The sequence below is a fragment of the Rhinopithecus roxellana genome, chromosome 11 (genome assembly GCF_007565055.1).
Source record: "Rhinopithecus roxellana isolate Shanxi Qingling chromosome 11, ASM756505v1, whole genome shotgun sequence".
NCBI lineage: Eukaryota > Metazoa > Chordata > Mammalia > Primates > Cercopithecidae > Rhinopithecus > Rhinopithecus roxellana.
Genome location: NC_044559.1, coordinates 63,443,234 through 63,466,173, shown reverse-complemented (window position 1 = coordinate 63,466,173; position 22,940 = coordinate 63,443,234). Strand labels below are relative to the sequence as shown.

Below are 22,940 nucleotides of genomic sequence, written 5' to 3'. Positions count from 1 at the left end.
GAAGTCAGCTGCAATTTTACTGGGTTTTGCAGACTTCCCTCTCTTCCAACGGAAGAATTAGCTAATTCTTAAACTCCAGGGAGGCTGGCCTCGATGCCAACTGCATAGTGAAACATAAAATCTTTGAAATAATTATAAAAATAGCTCAGTGTATCCACCAGTGGAGTAAGAAGAATTTCCTTGAATACTAGGCACAGGCCTAGTATTCTGGCCACTACTTTCTGGCCACTAAGGAGCCTCAATTGATTGGGAAAATCACATCAATTTGTCTGAGATGGTTGAACTATTTCTTCCACGATATTATTGAGCAAATAGACTTGCTGCCCTGTGCTCACAGAAGCCAATACGCAGAACACTGGGTTTTGAGGAAAGAAATACTTTATTAGGAGACAGGAGGTGGGCTCAAATCTGCCTTCCCAATTTGGAATCCAAGAAAATGTATGGCTTAGAGGGCAAGGGAAAGGATTTAGGAATGTTGGCTTGGCAGGGAGACTGATTGAAGGGCTTCAAATTTGACCATTTAAGGAAAGGTATGTCGAAGCAGATTTCAGTCCTGGATCTTCTGGGCCAATGAGCCCCCAGCTTCTGAAAGAGTTCCTACATTAGGTTCCCATTATGTCCTTGTCTTCTTGGTTCCCAGGGAAGGGATCATTGGTTCTAGGTGCTGTTGGAGGCAAAAGCATTTTAATTGTGCATGCCTGGTCTAAAAGACTTACAGTTTTCAACTCTGTTATAGCCACAAAGTAACTTGACATTTGTTATCAACAAAGTAGGGTGCAGTTTGGGCTGCTCCCATGATTATAATGGGTGTGTGGACGGTTGGGTGTTTCAGTTCTAGGAAAGTTTGATGTGATTGTATTCAGTTCAGAGAAAGTGTGTGAATAATTAATATTATATGTAGCATATAAATGTTTACAATATTTAAGAGATTTGGCATACTAGCATGTTTGATACATAAATTGATGATGCAATTTAAAATGCATCACAGAGTATTTGATTTTAGACTTATGATTTTAAATTGAATATTATAAAGTAATTTGGACTAAATGCGTGAATAGTATTAGAATATTTAAAACAACTTAAGATTTATTATGTTAGTAAATTTATTAGTTTACAAAACTGCATAAATAGCTGGAAAACTGTTAATTGTTAGGCTGAGAATTTTGAAGATTATATTTCAAGTTCTTTGCCAGACACATATGGCTCTCACAAGTAAGTTTGTTGGTCTCTAGACTTTCTCAATGGCCGCTGAAAACCAGATTTTGATTAGGAAATGTGTGAAATACAGTACCTTGGTTTGAACCCTGAGTCCTTCCTGCCAGTGTAAGAACGTTTCTTCCTCCCTTAACTTTGCTTCCTTCTTTCCTGCATGTTACCACTGGCAGAGCACATATGACTCAGAAACCGGCTCCTCAGGGTTGTAACATTAGATGATACAGGCTTGGGTCATTACACATGACACCAGTGCCTTTGTTTCATTGGGCTGGGCTCCCTAGAAGGTGTGCTGCTGCCTGAGCTGCTGGAAAAGCACTCACAGGTGTTTGCTAGAAAAGCACTCCTGAGCCTTGCCACCAGCTTGGACTTCTAGGGACTTTCCTTTCAGCCAGGAAGGATTTTGATATTCATCAGAAATACCTCTGGAAGATTCAAGAAGCTATAGAAGTGAAGTAAGCCTGTGAAGGACCAGCATGGGAATCCTATACTCCGAGGTACATCACCTTTCTGAAAGTAGTGTTCCAAAGATGTTAAAAGTTGCTCATGCTTTTCAAATGCAATTGTCTATCCCTGTTAATATATTTCTGTTTTATCTGTTCAACTCCCTGGGGGAGTATTAAGTCAGAAAAAATAAAGTCCTATGTGTTCTTCTTTTTGATATTCTTAATAGTTTAAGACAAAGTATTTTGTAATTCTAAAATATTAGCTAGATCTAAGTTGAGATGATTATAATACATATTTCATAGTGTCCGGATGTTTGCAGGGATAATTTGGACAAAATTGAGTTTCAGTTGTGCTTTTCTCATGACAAACGCTCAGAGAAAAAGGGAAAATTTTACCCAATTGGATTTTCTAAATATCCAAAAGATTGACTGCCTGTTTTATGGAACCACATGACCAGAGTAATGCCTTTCAGCTTGGTATTTGAAGGGAAATTCACCCTTAGTAATTATTAGTAAAGACCATCACTATGAAGAAGAGGAATAATAACATATTTTGATAATCTGATTATTTTCTTTTCACATCTGATACTATACTTTTACTTGTATTGGAAGTAACTTATTAGAATCAAATGGATTTTTAATAATGTTTCAAGAAAGTACAAGCAAGGAATATTTAGACAAGAGTACAAGAGGTGTAATGATGTCATTATACATAATTTAAAACCTCTCCTCTCTGACACAATTAACTGGTTAATCTGCATTTCATTGCAGATGCTCAGGGGAACCTCCTTGGATAGTTTTGATCTCCCAGTATGAAAGACAGTTTATTTGCAGTTATTTCTAATGTCGTGTGTGTATATCTCTCTGTGTGTGCAAATGTACTGTTTGATTGGTTTATAACTCTAGGTATGTCTTGCTCAGTGATTTTAGTCTCATGAAGAGATCATATACATGAAAATGACAAAACATGTAGTGCTCTTAAAGGCTACTCTGGTAACTCTCAAACTTTAGATTGCCCAAGTGTCAGGGAAAGAAGTTTGTCGAAATGCAGTTTCAAGGGACTCCAACCCAGAGAGTCTGTTGCACTCAGTTTGTGGTGGGACACAAAACTATAGTTTTTAGAAGGAGCACCCCAGGTGGTTCCGACACAGGGGTGATCTGTTTACCACCATCCTGAGAAAGAAAGACTACCACAGGCCAGTGCTTTTCCAATTTTAATGTGCATACAGATCTTCTGAAGGTCTTGTTTAAATGCAGATTTTTAGTCTGTAGATCTGGGACCTAAGATTCTGCATTTTGGTTGCTTTTTCGGATTGCGTGTGGGAATTATATATGATTTGGAAAAAGAAACCAAAAAAAAAAAAAAAAAAAAAAAAAGCCTAGTCTCATCCTCAGGTATTCTGATGTAGAAAGTTGGAAGTAGGACCTTTAAATAGTAATCTTTTAAATCTCTTAAATATTTAAACATAGCCTACTCGTTTGTTATACACCATTTGCTCTGTGTTTCCTAAGAATAAAGACTGTGAGCTACTCATTAAGGACAAGAAAAAGCCTGCTGGATCCCTGGTCCTATGTTGCCTGAAAGAACCTATTTTTTAAAAAAACTTCCCCCAATTTGAGTGTGGGAAGCTCCTTTAGATTGGGGACATAGGATTACCATTTCTTCCTTAGACCTTTGCAGTGCTAACAGTTATGCAATATATATATATATATATATATATATATATTTTTAGACGGAGTCTCGCTCTGTTGCCCAGGTTGGAGTGCAGTGGCGCGATCTCGGCTCACTGCAAGCCCAGCCTCCTGGGTTCACGCCATTCCCCTGCCTCAGCCTCCCGAGTAGCTGGGACTACAGGCACCCACCACCACGCTCGACAAATTTTTTGTATTTTTCAGTAGAGACGGGGTTTCACCTTGTTAGCCAGGATGGTCTCGATCTCCTGACCTCGTTATCTGCCCGCCTCGGCCTCCCAAAGTGCTGGGATTATAGGAGTGAGGTACCGCGCCTGGCCGCAATATATATTTTTAAGAAAGAAGGAGAGAATGAGGGAGGATCCCAGAGAGTTGGTCCTGAAATCTGCACTAGAGGATAAGCTTAGAGCTCAGGGAGAGGCCCTAATTTTGAATGAGTAACTCCAACTGCGTAAGATGGACTTTTAAACAAGGCTGATTCATTTAATCCCTTATCAAATATATTTGTTCATAATATTTACAATAGCAACAAACATTTATTTAGGGCTTCTTATATATCAGGCCCTATTTTAAGCACTTTATATGTATTAACTCATTTAATACAGCAATCTTATAAGAGTCTCTTTTAGTATCCTTATTTTACAAATGAAGAAACTGAGGAAAAGATAGTCACTGGCTCATAGTTATACAGTTGAAAAGTGCTTATTGGCTGGAGATTAGTGGCTAGGATGAGTCCTGTGTTTACTCATTCAAAGAGATTCTTCTTACATCACTGCTGAACTACTAAATTCTTTTACTACTTGTTATTTCAACAGATATGTCATGCTCCGTAAGAGAGCTGGTCTTAACCACTCTGCTGTTCGGCCACTGTTCTAACTAGGATGGTGCCCTGTTCCCTTAGTGGAAAGAATGGGTAAACTAAATCCAGGTCCAACGAGGTACATTCTACTCCTACCTTGCAACAGAGAACTGTTGCATTGTGAAGTAGCACAAAAATTGGAAAGAAGAAAAATGCTGAGAACTTAAAAGAGTTCAGGAACTAATACTTAGAAGACTTAAAGAATCTTTTCTAGACTTTTGATTCCGTCAACTGCACACATAGGCGCCAAAAAGTGTTTCTTGAAAATCATATCTTAAATGATGTATTCCTTTAAACATTGGGAAGATTTCATTATAAGGCAGTGAGTAAAAGGATGCACACACACACACACACACACACACACACACAAGCATATACACACACAAACTTAAAATTAATCCTTTGGCAATAGATATGTTTTTCAGAGAAGCTGATGTTACTACAGGAAAAGGAAATATAGTTCAAAAAACAGAAAGATTGTCTTGAAATATACAATGCCTAGGGAGAGCAATTTAGGTCAAGCAAGTTTTATTGGAAAAGCTGGTATAGTTGAGGAGAAGTCGGGGGTACAGGAATAGAGATGTGACTAATTGAATGGCCATTGGACTGAAAGTCAAGAAAACCTATATTTTAGTCCTGATTGTGCCAAGAACTTCATGGGACTTGAGAGGAAGTCATTTAATCTCTCTGAGTCACAGTTTTAATATTATAAAGCAAGAGAGCCTAATGAGATCTGGTTTAACATTTAACATCGTGTCATTCTGTGATATGAGAAAGGCAAGGCAGAGACAATGGGGAAAACTGCATTCTCACAATCTTCCCAACTCTCTCCATCTACTTTGTTTATGTATGAATTGCTAGAAGGATTTTGGTATTCAACAACATATGCAAGAAGAGCATCAGGCATTTTCATCCCAACTGGTTTTCTACTTCTTTCCTTGTATATTGAAAGCAATTTTACAAATTATAATATTGTGCTAAGTCACAACAGTTCAGAAAGAAAATGATAACTTTCACATACAAAAAGACACCAGGATTGAAAATTTGTATACATTTTTTAATTTAGTCATTAACTCACCCATTTGTTTAATCAACCATATTTATTGAGTACATACTATATTTCAGGCATCTGCTAGTTCCTGGTATATATATATGTATGTTGGGCATCCCTAATCTGAAAATTTGAGTGGAAGGGCTCCAAAACCCCAAATTTTTGAGCACAAACATGCAACAAGTAGAACATTTCCTATTTGACCTCATGTGATCATGAGGGTCACAGTCAAAACGCAGGTGCACAATGCACAGTTTATTCAGCATTAACAAGAGAAAAAGATTTTCCCAGCCCCTTTCAGCTGTGTTATCTTTCTCTTGCACACCCAGATTTTCCCATAAATTTCCCATAAAATCCCAAAAAACAAGTCCACAAAGGGTAAAAAATGGCACCTGTGCAGGATGAATGAGCCTACAGCAGATTCGCCACTCTGCCTTAATGTTGCCAAGACTTACGTGTATTTCTCTGTGTGTGTGGTTTTTTTTTCTGTTGTTGTTGTTTTTTTTTTTCTCTACTCTGTGATGTAAATATACTACTGAAAATATCAAAAAGGCTGCAGATAGTTATGGGTAACAGTAATAAGAGATAAAAGGAAGCATTTATGTATACTTAAAAGACAGAAAGTCAAGCTTTTGGATAAATTGGACAGTGGTATAGGTATAAAATGTCTTATAGAAGAGTATGGTGTTGAGGTCAGGTGCGATGGTTCATGCCTGTAATTCCAGCACTTTGGGAAGCTGAGGCAGGTGGATCACCTGAGGTTGGGAGTTTGCGACCAGCCTGGCCAACAAGGTGAAACCCTGTCTCTACTAAAAATAGAAAAATTAGCTGGGTGTGGAGGCACATGCCTGTAATCTCAGCTACTTGGTAGGCTGAGGCAGGAAAATCACTTGAACCTGGGAGGCACAGATTGCAGTGAGCTGAGATCACATCACTGCACTCCAACCTGGGCAACAGAGTGAGTCTCCATCTCAAAAAAAGAAACAATGAAAAAAGAGTATGGTGTTGAAATGACCACCATATATGACTCAAAGAAACAGAAGGATAAACTGTTGAAGTCCTGTGCTGAAGTTAATGAAAAATTAAAAAAAAAAAAAAAAAAAACAAAACAAACAAACAAAAAAAAAAAAACACTCCACAAAGCTTCATTTGTAGCTTTTTTTTTTTAACACTGATAATGAGGCTCCAGTTATTCATTTATTAACCAATGGTGAAATAGCTGAAATGGTTCAAGGTGATTGTGATAATAGTGACAATGAGGATGGTGGTTAACACTGTAAAGAGGGTGTCAGGGGCCAGATCAGGCAGGTCTTGTAGGCCAGGATGAGAAATTTAGATTTTACACAAAACACAATGGAAAGTGAGTAAAGGATCTTAAGAGAGGAATAATATGACCATTAGGGTTTTAAAAGGCCACTCTGAGCACGGGAAAATAAATTGGAGAGATGCCAGAGGCAAAGCTGGATCCTGGAAGGAAGCTGTTACAGTAGTTTATGGAGTGATAATGATGGTTGCATTAGACTAATGGATGAATTTTAGATAAGTTTTTAACTGAAAGATTTCCTGGTTTGTAGGTTGGCAGTGAAAGAAAGCCAGAAATTAAAGTAGATATTCAGGATTCTGCCTTAGACCAGCCAGCACTTGGTGGTGCTGATGAGATGGGAACACTCAGAGAGGGGCAGAAGGAAGGATGCGTTTCAGGGTTCTATTTGGACATAGTACCTTAGAGATACCCGTGAGACATCTAGGTGGGGATGGAAGATGAATACAGGAAATGTACCTTTAAGGAGAGGCTGGGTCAAGAGATAATAATTTAGGACTTGTCTGCATATACGTGGTATTTAACGCCAAGAGAAGGGATGAGTTTAGATATGGAAAGAATGTAGAGATAGCAAAGGATACCAGGTCATTATAAGAAGGCGTGGTTTTGACAGAGAAGGAAGGCAATATTAAAGGACAACCTCCTTTGAGCACCCTTAGAGCTTGTAACACTCAAGAAACATAAGCATTTAGTCAAACAGGAGATTTTCTGGGATTGAGGGGGAAACACATTTTTCTTTATGCAAAATTGAAAACTTAGGGAGTTTCAACTTTTGTATATGAAGTAAGCTGATCAGCACCAAAAGTGGTGAGGAGAAAAGTGATTTTCTCGAGTTTTGTAAGAGGACAGGACAAGACAGTTATTTTTTATTTTTCCCAAAGGAGACTTACATTTAGAGATTTAATGCTAAAATACCTGTTTGGGTCCATTAAATGTTTAGAGACATTGGCTTCTGAGAGTTCAAATCCTGGGCCCTTCCCCAGTCAAACTGTCTTCTACGTTACAAATAAGACAGTGTAGAAAAGTCTTGGGATGTCAAAAGGTAAACTGAGGCACAGTTAAGCTCAAAAGAGTTTGAGCAAATACTGATTCATGAATTGGACATGAGTGGGCCTAGAACAGCCTTTAAAAAAATTATTGTGCCTTTTCTATTTGTCTGAAAGAAGAAATTTACTAAGGAATTTGTAAAATACAGTATGTGAAGAATGAGTCATCAGAAACAAAGGCTTGGGATTAATTGTAGAAATCAAATTAGTGCTTATTATCATTCCCCAAGGTTTCTTAACTTGAAAAGAAGGAAAAATATCTTCCTTCCTTTTCTGAGAAGACATTTCATGAATCACAAGGCTCTTCACTGGAATCATTTTGCTCCAAAACCTACAAATCTTTCTCAGAAATTTTTATGGAACATTTTAAGTGAGGGGAGCTTGTAGCATAGAGATGGCTAATAAACAGCGAACCAATTCCTCTGAGCCACAGGCAAAGTTCCACATGGTCTTTCCTTAGATTGGGAATTACAGAAGCTCCATTATAGTTTAGGGAAACAGCACCAAAAAGTGGGGGTAATTTGGGGGAAGCTTTGCTTATTTAAAGACATCCATAATGGTACAAGTTGTTCAGATGTTTCTACACCATTAAGATAATACCAAGTATTTCTTCAGCTGTGATATCTATTATACTTAGAGCAGTGCAAAACATTATTAAGTAATACATACAGTTAATCATCAACATGCTGATTATTTTAGTTAATCATCAACATACCGGGTGCGTCATACTCTACCCGTGGACACTTCTTAAATTTTAGTGCCTGGGCAAGTAAGATGGAAAGTGGACAGAGTGAAACTTTGCCTCCAAATTCTTGGCTACTTTTAAAGACAGACATGTGGGAAGGCGAAAGGACACACAAGATTTTTCCTAATATTCCATTATTCCAGAGTTTTGAATGCTTCTTAGCTAACATGAGTTTAAAAGCTATAATATTACATTAAATTTTTACTTCCGTTATGGGGGGCTTGTTTCTTTTACCTTTGTAGATATTCTCAACCCTCACTGTCCATCAGAATCACCAGGGAAATTTAAAGAGCACTAATGCCCCAATCCTATTCTTACAGATTCTTATTTAATTGGTCAATAGTGAGGCCTGGGTCATGTTTTAAATATTAGGCTGGTGCAAACATGACTGCAATACTTAGCCAAGGTTGAGAACCAGTGAGGCAAAATATTGCCCTGGTCCTTACATGATCTATTACCTTCTAAACATCAACCCCTTTCCTAGCCTCACTTCCCAGCCAGGTTGGATGAATCAGTGTGTCAACCAACAAATGACTTTTATCCATGTTCTGGGTGCTTGACCTTATGGAAGCTAACTTCAGGAGGGTTACAGTCTAGTTAGGGAGACTAAATTTAACCCACTAGCTCATTTAAGGCCAATGAGCTGCTTGAGGTTCTGTATATTTCCTGCTGCAGGTAAGAAAGATGAAAGAGAGTTCTTGGAGATGAACCATGAAATGGGCCTTGAAGAATAGATAGCACAATTTAAAAGGTAAGGGTGGCAAGAAGGTAGCCCAAACATAGAAGTGAGGAAATTGGCCTGACCAGAGATGGGAGAGCTTGCAGAACAGCAGTGGTTTATACACAGTTGGCACACTGAGGGGCACTTTAAAAACCAGGTAAAAGTCATAGATACCTCACTCTCTAGGAAATTGGGCACGTTACACCCAATTTCAATACCAATTAGTCCAATTTAAAAAGATAAAACAGAATTATGTGAGAGAGAGAAAGTTCCTGAGCTGGGAGGCTGAGTGGTGAGGGAAGGCCTCTCTAAGGAGGTAATTCATGGGCTGATACTTGATCTGGTCTAGCAGGAAGCCCACCATATAGGTCACATGCAAGTGTCAAGGCCAGAAAACAGAAATGAACCTGGAATGCCCCAGAAATCACCACAAAGTTGTGAGCAAAAGGGAGACTGATAGATGAGGCTGAAGAGAAAAGTTAGTCAGTGGACCCTGTTAATACTGTGTCTTAGCTTTTCAGGTTGTCCACAGCATAGTTCTAGGGAGTGCTGTTCACAGGGAACAGCTAACCCATGGGAACTCATGCACCCTGCTGGTAAATACTGTTTCTCTTCAATCTCCTCCTCACCTACTAGTCTGTTTTCCTCTGTGCCTTCACTGAAATCTGGCTTTTCCTGGGCATTATGACACCCTCACTTATGGCGGCTGCTGATTCAGTCTACTTCTTGGTCACCATTGTCATTTTTTGACCATGGTTCAATTTCTTACTTGAAATCTTTGCTTATGGCCCTTTTTCTATATTCTCACTTCTGTCCACTGTATTCCAGGACCCACTTCCACCTCCCTGGAGCACAAGTTCCCATTTCTTTCCGTCCCCCAGGGTCATCCTCAGTGACCTCAACATCCACAAGCTTCATTCTCCCTTCTTGACCTGTGTTTCTACTCCAAATCAGATACCCAACAAGGCCACCCTTGACTTCTCATTCCTAGAGAGTTTATCTGTAACATCTCTCATGATAACTTCTTAACTGGTTACTTTTCTAATAGACCACATGTATGAACTGTGCCCTGATCCTTCTCTGTGTTTCTATTTGCTTCTCTCTCTCTTTTTGCAAGTTCATTTGTCTTTATCTGGCTTACATATGATGCTCATTCAGTCTGAATGTAATGGTAAACCACTCTCCTCTCATTTCTCTTCCTGCCAGACATGTTTCCTAATCCTTACTCTTGGCCTCTTCACTTTGTGTACTCTTCCCTCATCTAGGTTTGCTGGAGAAAATCACAAACTTACATGACAAGCTCAGTCAACTGCGTTCCTTACTATGTTTCTACAACCTGGTTTTCAATGCCGTTTTATATTTTTATTCATTTCATGTAGACAGTTTTAATTATGATGGGCCAAAATCTTCCCCATCATGCTCAAAAGCCTCATCTACCCTTGTCTCAATCACATCTGCTGTCATTAATCCATTCATCTATTTAAATGTCAATGCTATTTATTTAGTTATTGGATTAGTCTGTTCTCATGCTGCTAATAAAGATATACCCAAGACTGGATAATTTATAAAGGAAGAAGTTTAATTGATCACAGTTCCTCATGGCTGGGAAGGCCTCACAATCTGGCAAAAAGCAAATGAGGAGCAAAGTCAATCATGGCAGCTGGCAAGAGAGAGCTTGTGTAGGGGAACTCCACTGTATAAAACTATCAGATCTAGTGAGACTTATTCACTATCATGAGAACAGCACAGGAAAGACCTACTCCTGTGATTCAATTGCCTCCCATTGGGTCCCTCCCATGACATGTGGGAATTATGGGAGCTACAATTCAAGATGAGATTTGGGTGGAGACACAGCCAAACCATATCAGTTATCTAGCTATATCTATTTATTTATGACAAATATATAGTAGTATAATGAATGAAGATCAAACCTCTGACTTTCTGGCAAAAAATTTCAGTCGGTCTACAGTTATTTCCATCCATATAGCTCTCTTTTCTCCCTTGCTTTGGCCTTAGAGCCAGAATTTTCCTTCTCTTATTTACTTACTAAGTACATATTGAATGCCTACCATGCGTCAGGCACTATGTTAGGTACTGGGGGTACAATGATGAATCAGTACAGACAAATGTAGCCTCATGTAGCCACAGTGCCCTTATATAGCTTACAGTCTAGCTGGGGAGATGATAAGACAGTAGTAGGAGATGAAGCTGGAAAAATGGCATATGGAATACTTGAGATTGAAAGAATTGTGTGCAATAGTCTTGGTGAGAATGATGAAGATCTGAAGTAGCACTTTAGCAGTGAGGATGGACAGAAGGGTTCTGAGACTATTAGGGGATAGAGTTATTATAATAATTTCCCAAGTGTGTTTCTTCAACACCCTGGGTGCCCCCAAATTCCAGAGCTTAAGGGGTTAAAAGGGGTTTATGATAGCTTTTCCAGCAACCCAAATGGACAGTCCCTTCTCTTTTTCATTCTTGGCTTGTCAACCAGCACTTTCTATTGGACTTCCCTTCTGTCCGCTGTCAGTGCTTTTCTTACGCTGTGCTGCTCCCTAGTGGAAACCGAAAGTTCATAACAGCATGGAGTCTTTTCAGCTGTTAGTGCGACTCTCACATTAAATTATAGTCATGTACCACATGAGCTCACCGTCAGTGATGAACAGCATATACAGCGGTGTTCCCGTAAGATTATAATGGAGCTGCTCCATACAGGTGTACCATTTTATCTTTTACACTATAATTTTACTGTATATTTTTATATGTTCACCTATGTTTAGATGCACAAATACTTACAATTGTGTTACAACTGCCTACCGTATTCTGTAGAGTAACATGCTGTATAGGTTTTTAGCCTAGGAGCCACAGGGTATACCATATTAGTAATAGGCTCTACCATCTAGGTTTGTGTAAGTACACTCTATGATGTTCCCACAATAACAAAATCACCTAACAACACATTTCTCAGAACGTATCCCTGTCGTGAAGTGAAGCATGACTGTATTTGTACATCTCAACCGAGAAGGAAGACACTTAGCTTCCTGGTAACTCTGTGTCTTGGATCTAGGAAGCCTAAGAAAGACTAAAGATAAGATAGGGTTAGTATTTTATGTAATATTGCTCAAATTGGGTTGAGAAAGCCCTCAAAAGCACTGAGTGACTCTTGCAGAACAACTCCCCATCTTTTTCTCTTCTTCTTTTTAGTTAGCTCTTAGTAAAGACTTTGAGAAGCCTAAGCAGAGAATTCCTGGAGGTCTATGTTACCAGGTGGGTAACATAGATGAGTGAAGTGAACCAGCGTAATGTGATGGCGAGTGGAGGGGACTATGGAGAACTGGAGTCACCTCCACTAAGCATCAGTTATTTGGTATCCTACAGGAATATGGGTCCAATGTTAGCAAAACTTTCTTTTTTTATTTCTTTCTTTCTTTTTTTTTTTTTTGGAGGCAGAGTTTTGCTCTTTCACCCAGGCTGGAGTGAAGTGGCACGATCTCGGATCACTGCCAAATCAAGTGATTCTCCTGCCTCAGCCTCCCGAGTAGCTGGAATTATAGGCACCAGCCACCACACCCTGCTATTATTATTATTTTTTTTTTTTGTATTTTTAGTAGGGATGGGGTTTCTCCATGTTGGCCAGGCTGATCTTGACCTCCTGACCTCAGGTGATCCACCCATCTCGGCCTCCCAAAGTGCTAGGATTGCAGGCGTAAGCCATTGCGCCCACCCAAAAGTTTCCATTTTTAAAGAGAAGCTGGAAAGCCAGATTACTACATGAAATATTCTAGTTTTTTAAATGTTGTTAAGTAATTTAAATATTTGAGAAAAGAGAACAAGAGCTCTAATGCCACTTGTTTTCAAGCTCTTCATGGTAGACCATCAATTTTCAAATGCTTGATGAGTAGTGGCCACTGCTAATCACTCCATTATTAAATTTTCACTAGTTTATGGTAAAATCTTTTAAAAGGACAATAAAATGAATTTTTCTATAAAGCTAACTATATCTATCCAATATAAAGAATTGTTTTCCCCTCTGGTGATTATATTCTTACATATTTTGTTAAAATCTCCTTCATTTATCTTTGTGTTTGTTCAAATATCTTTTATGAAATAAAAGTATTGTTTTAAATACATTTAATTGGAAAAATTAAGAGTTGGTGACTTAACACTGTCTTGCTGCATTTACTTTTGTTTCACTTATTTTTGAAATCCAAATGACTGGGCATTGCTGCTAGGACAATGGCAAGTCACTGAAGGTTTTATTAAAGCACTGTTGTGTTGACATAACCCTAGACTCCAGCAGTGATGTGGAAGATTTGTTGGTTGAGACTAAAGTCCCAGAAATAATAGAATATGAAAACCCAAGGGAACTTCTGCCTTATTCTTTCATTTAATGGCCAAGGACACTGAGATAGAGTAGGGAAGTGAATTGTCCACAGTCACCGGGGGAGGTAGTAACAGAGCCGCAATTACATCCTGTTTTTCTGACACGAGACAAGTGTTTCAACTGCCCCAGTCCTTTCTACATCAGCCACACAGTATGCTGAGACACTGAAGTGCCCACCTGTTGGAAAGCTTAGTAAAGGGAAGACTTCAGGATGACAGAACAGGAGATTTGTGTAACTGTGCATTTTTATTGAAACTTAAAGCCCATGTACCATGTTCATTTCATTTTTAAGGTACAGAAGTTTGCCTTTAATTGCTGCTGAGTTAATTTTCTGTTAGGATGTTTCTTTCATGAGTAGGCCTTTAGGTTTAAAAGTATATTATAGTCCACTTATTGTGATATTTGGCTATGTTAGAACCTCAGTTTATTAGCAAATACACCCACTTGACTTTCCCCTTGATATGTCCCAATTTCCACAGGTGCTAACGTAACTACCCATACCAAAAGTTTTTTTTTCTTGTCATTTACTCTGCGTGTGAGTGTCTCTGTCCTATTTCCCCACTTAACTGATACATTTTACATGGGTAAGATGACGTATTTTATACCCTTTATTCTCTGGTACCTGTGACTGGCACACAGTAGGGATTTGACTTGATTATTAAAGAACGACAGTAGCAATAATAATAACTTTCATACATTAAGCACCATCCGTATGCCAGGTATTACTCTAAATCCTTTTTGAAAAACATCATGTAATGAAGATTAATCTAAAAATATTTAGTGTTTGCCTCCCACGTGCCGAGTGCTGTGTTGAATGCTGGGGAAACAGCGGTGAATCAAATTGGGTTTACAGCCTGAACTTCAGTGCCTTCCTTCTCAGCACTGCCTCAGAACTCTCCTGATTCATGCTAGCCTGAAATACATGATTGTACATAACTAAGAAAAGAGTTACGGTTATGTCAGTTGCTGTGAGGGAGAGATACTGAATGTTGGGAGTAAGAAAAGACTTGTTGGATAAAATGAGAATTAAGTTATGACATGAAGGTTGAGCTAGGTGTTACTCAGATGAAGGGCAGGGGGTATGTTTTATGCAGAGGGAGTATTCAGGGCAGAGGCCCAGATGGAAGGTACCAAACATGTTTTGGTTCAACCAAACTTTGAATAGCAGAAGTCGAGGAAGGCTGGAGCAGAGGAGGGAAAGAGGACAAGATAATGCTACCTGAAGTCTTGTTATTAAACTCCCATGGTGCCTTGTGAAGCTCTGCATAATGGTTTTTATAAACAGCATCTAATCAAGTGTAGTTAATCATATAATTTGTTATTTGTATATTATTTGCCTTAAAAAACTGTCTTTTCTGCTCTGTTGAGCTCCTTGAATACAGGGTGCGATGTAGGTCTTATTTCATCACTAGTGCTGCCCTAAACTCCTCCCCATATGCTTGTTTTCTATTTTATCTTTAGTAAAGATAAAGATAAAGGTATTTTATCTTTAGTAAAGATAAAGATAAAGGTATTTTATCTTTAGTAAAGAAAATGTCTGCTTTTCTGACAGGCCCACCTACCTGTAAGCACTATACATAGTTCCCTTACTGAGTTGAATTTGTAGTATTTCATTATTTATCCATCCATTTGTCTATTTGATGGGCATAAGTGTGTGCCAAGAAAACTTAGGAAAATGTAGGAGATTCCTCATGGGCTAATTCTTGATCTAGACTTAAGGCTTGGCATAACCGAGACCAAAAAATCTTACCTACAAAGCAATATATTACAATTTTAAAACATTTAAATTTTAATGTATTAGGTTATGACTTTTTTTTTTTCCTTTTTGTGGTTTAATTATGCCAGTATTTCAAAACGTGCTTTTGTTTTTCCTGACTCAGCCCATCTGCCAAGCGGCCTATCAGAATGACTTTGGACAAGTGTGGCGGTGGGTGAAAGAAGACAGCAGCTACGCCAACGTTCAAGATGGCTTTAATGGAGACACTCCCCTGATCTGTGCTTGCAGGCGAGGGCATGTGAGAATCGTTTCCTTCCTTTTAAGAAGAAATGCTAATGTCAACCTCAAAAACCAGGTGAGGTCATGACACAAAAGGAGAGTGTAATTGTTCATGGTCATTCTTTTCTCCTTGAATCACTAGAAGTGGTGCATGTTATTTTTAAAATTGCTTGTAGCTCCTAATACCAACAATTATCTTAGCTTTACTTTAGAGAGACTGACACATAGCAAGGACATTTTATTAGACTAAACAGCAAAATAAAACATACTTCAATCAGCAGGCATAATTTGTGATAAATTATGTCTTTTTACCTCTGGTTCACTCATTTGGCTGGATAGAGCTTCTTTCTTTTCCTTCTTCCTCTCTTCATCCTCCTCTTTCTCCCCCTCCTCTCTTTCTTGTCACTAACACAGAAGCAATGGCAAAGATTTCTTGGAAAAGAAATGCTGTTTCATTAGCTAGATTTTTACCTGCTGTATTAATGTCCTGATCTCCAGAGGATCCTATAGTTTGCTTGTAGAATGAAAGAGTACTATTGAGAAATTTACCAAGGACAAATAAGCTCATGAACCAGAGGTTACTTGAAGTCACACAGAAAAGGTGTAAATAATATATTTAAAGATGCAATATTAGCTACTTTGGAGGCTTCAGGACCAAGGAAGAGAAGATTATGTGTGTATTGCTGTGAAAATCCTTGTGGAGCCCTTTCCTTTCTGAACATCTAGCATTTGCATCGTAGTAAAGGCAATGTTTAAATTACACTGAATAAATATTAAAAGTCATTTTTTTGCAATCATTATGACTGTCCTGTACCCACTCATACGCATTCAAGGCGAGAAAACACTGGAATTCCCCCCTTGACTCTTCTAAGTCATTTGGAGACTAGCTCATTGGGAGTAACGATGTACTACCAGAAAATTGATGACTATTGGACTTTTTTATTTGTGCTTACTATTTTACGTTTGGTTGGGATTAAAAGCAAGTCATGACTGTGCTGAATAGAACAGATATACGACATTGTAGAGTATAATAGGATCTCTGTAGATCACTGCTGTGAAACCAGATATGTGGAGTTGCGGTGAGTGGTAGTGCCAGAGGACAGACGTCTGTGGGTTCCTGCGCTCTTTTAAGAGATGCGCTAATTAGAAAATGGAGGGAGGAGATATTAGCCCGTGGGCAAGGCTGAGGAGACTCTTTTATCTCTGCTTTGCAGAAGAGGAGGGCCTCAGCTAGCCTTCTGGGATTTTCTGGTATCATAAAAACCATGAAAAAGACTTTAGTGGATACATTAAGTTTTCAGTTTGCTTTTTCCACTTTCAAATGTTTCTAATGTGTTAGCATTTAATATTTTTATTTTCTCCAAATATTAATTTTGTACATTAATAATTTCAACTGGTGATTTCTCATGTCTGAAATCTGTTTATAAATTCTTTCCAGAAGCAGTAAACAAAGGCCTTAAAAACAAACAAAAAGCTCTGCTGGTGGTTTAGAAGCACTAGCCTATAGAAAACATGGATTCTATTGATAGCAATTAAATTAAAACATAAAGATCCTTGTTTTTGCCTGTCAAAATGACCAAGATTAAAAAAGAAAACAAATGTTGATCAGAAAGTTTAAATTATTATTGTCTTGTTAGAACACAATTTGGTAGCACAATATGAAAAGCATTAATACCTTTTATGCTGGAAATTCTATTTTTAGAAATGTATGCAAAGGACAAATTTGGAAATGTTGACAAAACTTTATGAATGAGCAGGTTCAGGCAATATTATTTATAACAATGAAAGGTTAAGAACTTGAAACGGGCCATGTGCAGTGGCTCATGTCTGGAATCCCAGCACTTTGGGAGGCCGAGGTGGAAGGATAGTTTGAGATCAGGAGTTCAAGACCAGTGTAGGCAACATAGCAAGACCCCCCCCATCTTTACACAAAATAATAACAAGTGAAAAATTATCCAGGTGTGTTGGCACATACTTGTAGTCCTGGCTACTTTGGAGGCTGAAGTTGAAGGTTCGCTTGAGCCCAGGAAGTCGAGACTGTAGTGAGCTAGGACTGTGCCACTGCACTCCCGCCTAGGTGACAGAGCAAGATCCTGTCTCACAGAAAAATAAAAACAAAACAAAAAAAACCCTCAAAAACCTTGAAATGTTCAAAAGGCAGGGCTTGACTAAATAAATCAGAGTAGTTCCACTCAATACTAAGCCATGCAGCCATTACAATCATATGTTTAAAAATATTGAATGGTATGGAAAAATGTACATATTCTGAATATACACTTCCAAACCGAAAAAAGCAAGATATGATATTACATATGCAATATAATTCTACATTTCAAAATTCCATATTTATGCATTTAAAAAGACTGGAAGAAAATACAACAAAATATCAACAGTTAATTCTGGGCCATTTAATAATGGGCAATTTAAAATTCCATTGTTATATTCTTCTCTAGTTTCTAAAATTTTTTTACAGAAAATATAAATGACTTCATATTAGAAAAACAAAAAGTGTTCTTATTTAGGTACAGTGCCTCACATAAGTGGAAACTAACCTCCTTTCTTTCTCTTGTGCTCCCTCTCCTCTTACTGATTTGGTTGGTATTCCAATTACCACCTTCCGTTTTGCCTTATATTTATTTGTGCATGCTTCTGTCCATCTTTGATTATGAGGCCCTAAGAGTTCACATCTCCCACAACCCTTGGAAGCTTACGTCTATTACCTGACAAATATTCACATATTTGAAGAATAAAATTGAGTTATATGCATTCTTCTAGACTACGCACATGAAGGAACATGAAAAATAGCCATGTAGTTAAGAGTTTTCTTATGAACAAACGACAAAATGGATAATCGTATACATGGTAGATGATTAAAGGATAACTATCAATTTTCATAGTAAATTCAGTCCTAAGTTTATATCTCAGTGTATCTTTTTTCCAGAAACCAAATGGGTGTAAGAATCTGTCTTGTGATGAGCTCTACTGTGTACATTTCACCTTTGTTGTCTTCCAGGAGCCCTTCCCTAGCTTTTCCTTTACACTGGACCAAGTTCCCTGTTCTGCTCCATGGAAACATGCATTCATTAATCAGATATATCCCACAGGAAAAGATGCCATGGCTACCAGAAAAATAAAAAGCACAAACTAAACTTTTTGAGATGGCCATCTGAATAAATTTTGATTTGAAATGCTTTATTAGTAAAGAATCCTTTTCTTAATTTTTAGAAAGAGAGAACCTGCTTGCATTATGCTGTGAAGAAAAAATTTACCTTCATTGATTATCTACTAATCATCCTCTTAATGCCTGTTCTGCTTATTGGGTATTTCCTCATGGTGAGTACAACAATTGTTAGAGCAAAGGGTAAATGTGGAGATCAATGGTGTGACTCATTGACTCTTGACAGGCCAGTGAGATGTTGAAAAGAAATAATAACAAAAGAAGCCTTTGGTTTGTATTCTGTAATTAACATGTTCAACATACATCCAGTGCTGTAGTTGAAGTACAGCAAGAAGAAAGGTAGCAAAAATAGTTAATCAATGGTAACGTAATCCATTCAATGTCGATTTAGAAAAATAATTTAATCTTAACTAAGACTTTTCTGAAGGGAGCAAAAAAAATCTGAATATTAAAAAACACCCCTTCTAATTTTTTTTCTCCTTTTTTTTTAAAAGAAGAGTTTCTGTTTTTGGATTTATCTATCTGACTTTCTGATTTTTAAGTACTCCTCTGGTGGTGTGTTGAAAAACAGATCCTAAGAGTTTGCATCCAGAAGTTGACACACACGGAAGATACTTGTTGAGAATTTAAGCCCATTTTCACCTTGATGAATTTCTTCATGCTTGGATGAATCTTGGCAGACAGCAATTTTCTTGAATAAAGAAAGATGTAGTTGGTATCGGCATTCAGTCATATAAGGAGTAGAAGATGAAGCTTGAGCTGGTTTTTGTTTTAGTTTTCCCAATAGGATAACAGATCTGCACTGACTTACTCACTTTTATCCATCTGGTTTCCTTTGTGCCCTGTTCCACCTCTCAGACATGACTCAAGAGATGCATAATTTACTCTAATTAAATGACCAAGCTCCCTCCTTGTTGTAGCTGATAAACTGCGAATATTGGTTACACCTGTTAACATAAGCCACAGAACAAGTCTGCCAATCAAAAATGTTATTACTTCATTGGGTATTTAAACGCCACAGAATTTGAGGAACTATAATTAAACATTATAATGTTGATTTTTATATTTGAATTTATAGGAGAGAGAAAAGAACTTTAATTCACTGATAAAAATATAATCTGCTCATATCCTCAAATAATTCTTTAAAAATTCATTGTGTATTTAGCACATAGCATTTAAATATATGTAGTTTGGGAGCAGGGAGAATCTGTCATTTATTTACAAACACTTTTAGAGATTCTAAAGATAAAAATTACAACTGTGATTAGAAGGCTCATTCAGAATGTGTTGACACACACTCTACCTTCTAAGATGGTTCAATGTTTAGAGGCTGGAGGTCTGGGCAAAAATACTAATCATAATGAATAGCTCAGCTCTAATTTCATGTACATGCAATTTATTAATGGGCCCTAAAGTTGTAAATTTGTGATGAATTAAAAAATAAGTGACATAAGAGGAAATGATAGGGGAGGGGACAAGAAAGCATTAGGTTATTTCAGAGAAAAGTAGGCCGAGAAAGGTCATTTAGGAGGTGATACAAGAGGGAAGCCTAAGGAGAGATAACTGAATGGAGCTTCCCAGGTGATGACAGGGTTGAACTCCAGGGCTATACCCAGATAAGCAGGAAGAGTTTTGCTTCTTCAGGAGACTGGAAGTTGGGGAAGACTCCAACAGGCTTGTGGTCAGAATCTCAGGGGACTGGGAAGGAAAAGTGAATTTCTGAGGAGCCCTAGTTCATTTCATTAATTTGTTCAATTCTTTAACACATGTTTATTATGGACCGCCTATGTGCCAGATGCTGTGCTAGCTGTTAGGGACATAATGATGAACAAAATAGGCATAGTTCTTGATCCCATGAGAGTTAGAGGGTGGTGGGGAGAGTCATTAATCAAATGGCACAAACACATGTAAAATTACCACGAAGCAGGTGATACAGAAAGGCAACTGGTGTTAGGATAGCTAAGAAGGCGGGATTTCACCTGGTCAGGTGGGTCAGGGAAACTTCTTGGAGAAAGAGGGACTTGGGCTGATGAATGAAAGGTGAACATGCCAGGCAAAGAACGGAGGGCGGAGACTTCTAGGCAGAAGGAACTTCCTGTGCAATGATTCTCTGGCAAGAGAGACCCTGGTGGGAATGAAAGACTAATAAAGGCCAATGTAACTCGAACAGAGTGAGCCAGGAGGCGCAGAGTGAGAGAGAGCCCAAGGCAGGGCCATACGTGGAGCCAAAACACACGGGGCTTTGTAGGTCATGCTGAAGAGTTTACTTATGTTCTCAGAGCAATGGGAAGTAATTGCAGAGCTTTGAGCCAGGAAGGGAAAGACAGGTACTAGGTTCCATCCTCAGTGGAATTAGGTAGGTTTGGGATGGGACCTGAGAAGTACATTTCTAAGGTTCTAAGGTGCCAATGCCGCTACTTCAGGACCACAGTCTGAGAACCTGGATTTAATTAATTGATATTGGGGTGGGTGAGAAGCTGGGGGAAATTTTAGGAAAGGTGCATGCATGCATAGGAGTGTTGGGATTAAAATGAAGTCTATTGATTAAATAGTCTCAGGCATAAATTGGAGAAACTATTTGTAAATAAACCTTTCTTATAATTACCATTTGTAATAGGTATCAAAGACAAAGCAGAATGAGGCTCTTGTAAGAATGCTACTTGATGCTGGTGTCGAAGTTAATGCTACAGATTGTGTAAGTTTATACTTTTAGCCATTTTGAAAAAATATTCAAAATGGTATTTGTAGGTAGTATATTTGTCATCTGTACAGTTGCTTGCTTTATTTTCCTAGTCAATTTTACATTTAGTTTTCTTTTATTTTCTCCTTTTTTTCCCACTGACAGGCAACCGTGAAGTTATTTATATTCTGCTGAATTCATGGGAATAATACCTGTATTGATTATAAAGCATTTTTAAAAGAATTGGCTTTAATGTTGTTGAGACATTAAGGAAAACGAAGGCTCTGATAACAAAATACCAGCCATAGTAGTTAAGAAGCTGTAGTGAGAAAGCCCATAAGTAAGTCTGGGCTTGCCACTTTTTACTTCTATGAGTTTGAGCAAGTTGTAAACTTATTTTACTCTCAGTATCCACATCAGTAAAATGGGGATATGGATAATACTTATCTAACGGGCTTGTTCATGTAAAGCACTTCGCACATGCTTAGAATGTAGTAAGTGCTCATTGAATGGCAACAACTGCCGCTGTAGCCAAAATCCCAACCCACTGATGCGAGGCCCCATGTGTAAACTAAAGATAGATAAGACAAAGGTCAAAGAAAAATCCCAATGATGGTAAGAGCAGTGATAACAACAGTAGCAGCATCCGCTCACTTCTTCCTGTTTATAAGCATAAGGTCTTGTTTTCGCTTTCACCTCTGTGCTCTTGCACTCATCTTCCTTACTCAATGATCACAGGAAGACAAGTTTATTTCTATGGTGTTTTGCTTATGGTGATTGCATAAAATTTTGGAGTCCCAGTTCCTTATTGAAAAAGTAGGCAAGTGGAAATTTGATTCCAAAATACTAACATTCTATTTGTGATGCCTAACATATTTTATGTGTGTGCACATCTGTATATTACCATTGTTTTATAATAGAGAACATGGCCCCATTCCTGTTTCTATCAATTATTTACATCATTTCGGTTTTGCGTATGCTGGTATCATGTTTAAATGCAGGCAGGTGTGTGTGTGTCTGTGTGTGTATGTGTGTGTGTGTGTGAGAGAGAGAGAGAGACAGAGAGAGAGAGCACAAGAAAAATAACTTTATGAAATGTATATTCTCCTTTTATTTCAAATAGAACTTTTGGATAAATTTGTATTGACAGCTACTGTGCATTACCATTTCTTTAGATAACTTTGAAATATATAAAGTAAGAGATTATTAAAGATGAAGTTAAAAGTTTGTTGAAGGGTTTTCTGGGTCTTTTCATTTAAATTCAATAGATTTAAAATTCGTGCCTGTGACCAAAATTTCTCTAGGATATTTTCCCAGCTGTTTATGTGTCTCTCTCTCTAGATAGAGATATTGCATTCCTTCAGCTAGGCACAGTGGCACTCGCCTGTAGTCCCAGCTACTTGGAAGGCTGAGCTGGGAGGATCACTTGAACTCAGGAGTTTGAGACACATGCATGTACACACACAGACGTCACTTCTAATAGCAAACATTTTTCAAAAACTATCTGAATATTAAAATCTACTTTCTAGGTAAAATAGTGTTTTGTATTTTGGGGTAATTAGACTCTATTTCACATGAAAAAATTCAGAGCTAGAACTTCCATTTGTCA

At 38.0% G+C, this 22,940-nt stretch overlaps 1 protein-coding gene across 2 annotated transcripts in view; it reads left to right on the top strand.

Annotated features, from left to right (window-relative positions):
- Window positions 1-1,322: 1,322 nt before the first annotated feature.
- Window positions 1,323-22,940, top strand: part of ANKRD22 (ankyrin repeat domain 22) — a 25,872-nt gene continuing 4,254 nt past the window's right edge. The window contains exons 1-4 of one of the 2 annotated variants that reach the window (XM_010379613.2): window positions 1,323-1,709; window positions 15,358-15,549; window positions 18,699-18,806; window positions 21,269-21,346. In XM_010379613.2, coding sequence (XP_010377915.1) covers window positions 1,689-1,709; window positions 15,358-15,549; window positions 18,699-18,806; window positions 21,269-21,346 — 399 coding nt within the window. In that variant the 5' untranslated portion in view covers window positions 1,323-1,688. Of the gene's footprint in view, window positions 1,710-13,632; window positions 13,770-15,357; window positions 15,550-18,698; window positions 18,807-21,268; window positions 21,347-22,940 lie in introns of those variants that run through there. The other variant, XM_030941436.1, reaches the window with a different exon arrangement.